The 2405-nt window shown below is 29.9% G+C and overlaps 1 protein-coding gene across 1 annotated transcript; it reads left to right on the plus strand.

Annotated features, from left to right (window-relative positions):
* The first annotated feature begins 1165 nt into the window (after positions 1–1165).
* On the plus strand, positions 1166–1891 carry LOC107782253 (NAC domain containing protein 50-like). Its single transcript, XM_016603116.1, has one exon. The coding sequence runs from the start codon at positions 1166–1168 to the stop codon at positions 1889–1891; it is 726 nt and encodes a 241-aa protein (XP_016458602.1).
* Positions 1892–2405: the final 514 nt, after the last annotated feature.

Raw genomic sequence — 2405 nt, forward strand, 5'->3', positions numbered from 1 at the left:
CGAATAAAGTCCATGTTCATTTTTGTATTATATAATAATGTATGTTTTCCAATCTCTTTAGGTTTCTGAGATTAATAGTAATTGAGTCATGTACTTCTGTCTTGAAATTTATAAGCAAATATGCAATAGTGAATATAAACATGATTAATAATAGTAATCTCGAAATTAAGATAATCACAAATATTTTGGATCAATGTAATATAGAAATAGTGTCATATAAATGGAATTATTAAGTAGTAGCAAAATTATTTAAAATAACAAGACAGTATAGTTACCACCCTATTTACTGTAAATTCGAACATTTCATTTATGTTTTAATTATAAGAAGTTGTACTTATATTATTTTTACGTAGTTTTTAGTTATTGAAATTTTACTTTAATAAAAATTTTTAAAAATTAATTTCTGAATTGAAACTCAAAATGAAAAAGCTTGAGATTCGTACTTCGAAACCTCATTCTTTTTTGAAACGGAGGGATTATATTCCATTCGTCTTATTTTAACTATCGCTTTAGCTCAGAAAATTATCCCAAAATAATTGTCACTTTAAGAATTCAAGACTAAATTTGCTACTTGTTTAATTCCAACTATACCTTTAATACTAAAAAGTAGTAGTTCTTTTTAATACTAGCTCAATTCTCAAAAAACATTTAATAGGGATAACTAAGTAAATTATGCCTTGTATTATTTTTTTAATTGACGTGAAAAGAGCTAAAGCGACAATTAAAATGGGAGATAGGGAGTATTATTTAGTTTGTGGAATAATATTTTTCTCATAGTTTTTTCAAAGATAGATATGTTTCCAATCCTTTTCCCATATTTGGTGTACCATATTTTATTTTGAATACCCAATACTTCTTAGTTGATATCTGATGACAACGATAAAGTGAACTCTTTTATGGTAATGTAATTAAGCGACCTCAGATATTTCAAGACCTTATATATGTCCGGGAGTTGTCCTAATTTGTTTTTACTACTCCGTATAATTTCCTATTCGAATTAGGAAATACTTTTAACTTTTCCTAATTTGCTTTTACAACTCCTCTCTTTGTTTCATCTCTTAACTTTCTCTATATATATATATATATATTGCAACGTTATTTCTTGCTCTAGCTTTCTACATTCTCTCACATTGTTCTTTCGTTTAAAAGAAAAAGAAGAAAAATAATGACGACGAAAAGCGAACGAAGAAAGTGTACAACGGAATTTCAGCCCTATAATGATCAAGATCTCATAAGCTATCTACAGAAATTCGTTTGCGGAATGCCAATTGAAACCGATCGTATTGGACATATAGATGTGTACGGTAACAAGAAGCCATGTGAATTATTCCAAGACTTATTATGTAGCAAAGAGGAGACGAGTAATGATCATGTAAACTATTTCTTTACTCAGTTGAAGAAAAAATCTGCCAGTGGTAAAAACTATAATAGGTCAATTACTGGAGGTGGCTCATGGAAAGGACGGGACACGAGTAAAGCGGTTCACGATAAGGAAGGATCAATTATAGGGTTGAAGAAAACTTTTCGTTTTGATGAAGAATGTAGTGATCATCAAAGAATCGTATGGAATATGAAAGAATATTGTCTTAGTGACAACATACTAGAGGTGTTAAGACAACGTTGTCAAATCCGACATGAAGACTATGTTCTATGTAGCGTTGAGAGGAAGGTTAATTTGTGTAAACATTCTCAGGATATCCCTTCGGAGATATCTTCTTCAGCACTGAGATATGGTGGTTGGCCGTTGTATACTGAACTAACTAAATTGCCACCATTAATTGATGGACCGTTTGAGTCATTGACTGAAGAAGAATTGGCTTTCTTTGATAATCCTGATCCTGGATATCCACAGGCTTATGAGAAGGCTTATTTTAATTTTTATAGCAATTAGTAATGTCTAATATTGTCAAGGAATATGTTAGTTTTTATAGTTGTTTGTTGTTATTTTTCCCGTTTAATCATCTGATATTTGAAGTCGACTAGCCCGACTAATTCGAATTAGTGTAGTGTCCAGTCTCTCTACGTTTCTGGCATTAGTAGTAATTGAAAGTTTGATCATAAAATTCATAAGCAAATATACGTAAATAAAAACATGATGTATAACAGTGATATCGGATTTTCTCCTAGACAAGTCAATAGCATTGTCCACACAATGAGATTTCAGTATATGGAAAATATTTTAACTTCAAAGTTTTTCCTGTTTTTGTTTTTCCTTCTATTTTGGTCTTTAGCCTTAGAATATTTCAAACTGACATAAAGTTTTTTCTCCATTGTTATTATAACCTGTCATTTTATTTCCAAAAATACCCAGAAAAATAAAAGAACAAATATTCCACCTGAGAAAAAATTTAAAACGCAAAAATCTGACTATATTTTGAGATAATATACAGCCTATCACATTACTT

The sequence above is a fragment of the Nicotiana tabacum genome, chromosome 4, assembly GCF_000715075.1.
Source record: "Nicotiana tabacum cultivar K326 chromosome 4, ASM71507v2, whole genome shotgun sequence".
NCBI lineage: Eukaryota > Viridiplantae > Streptophyta > Magnoliopsida > Solanales > Solanaceae > Nicotiana > Nicotiana tabacum.

Coding starts and splice junctions, on each gene's coding strand:
- LOC107782253 (XM_016603116.1), top strand. CDS start 1,166: ATGACGACGAAAAGCGAACGAAGAAAGTGTACAACGGAATTTCAGCCC.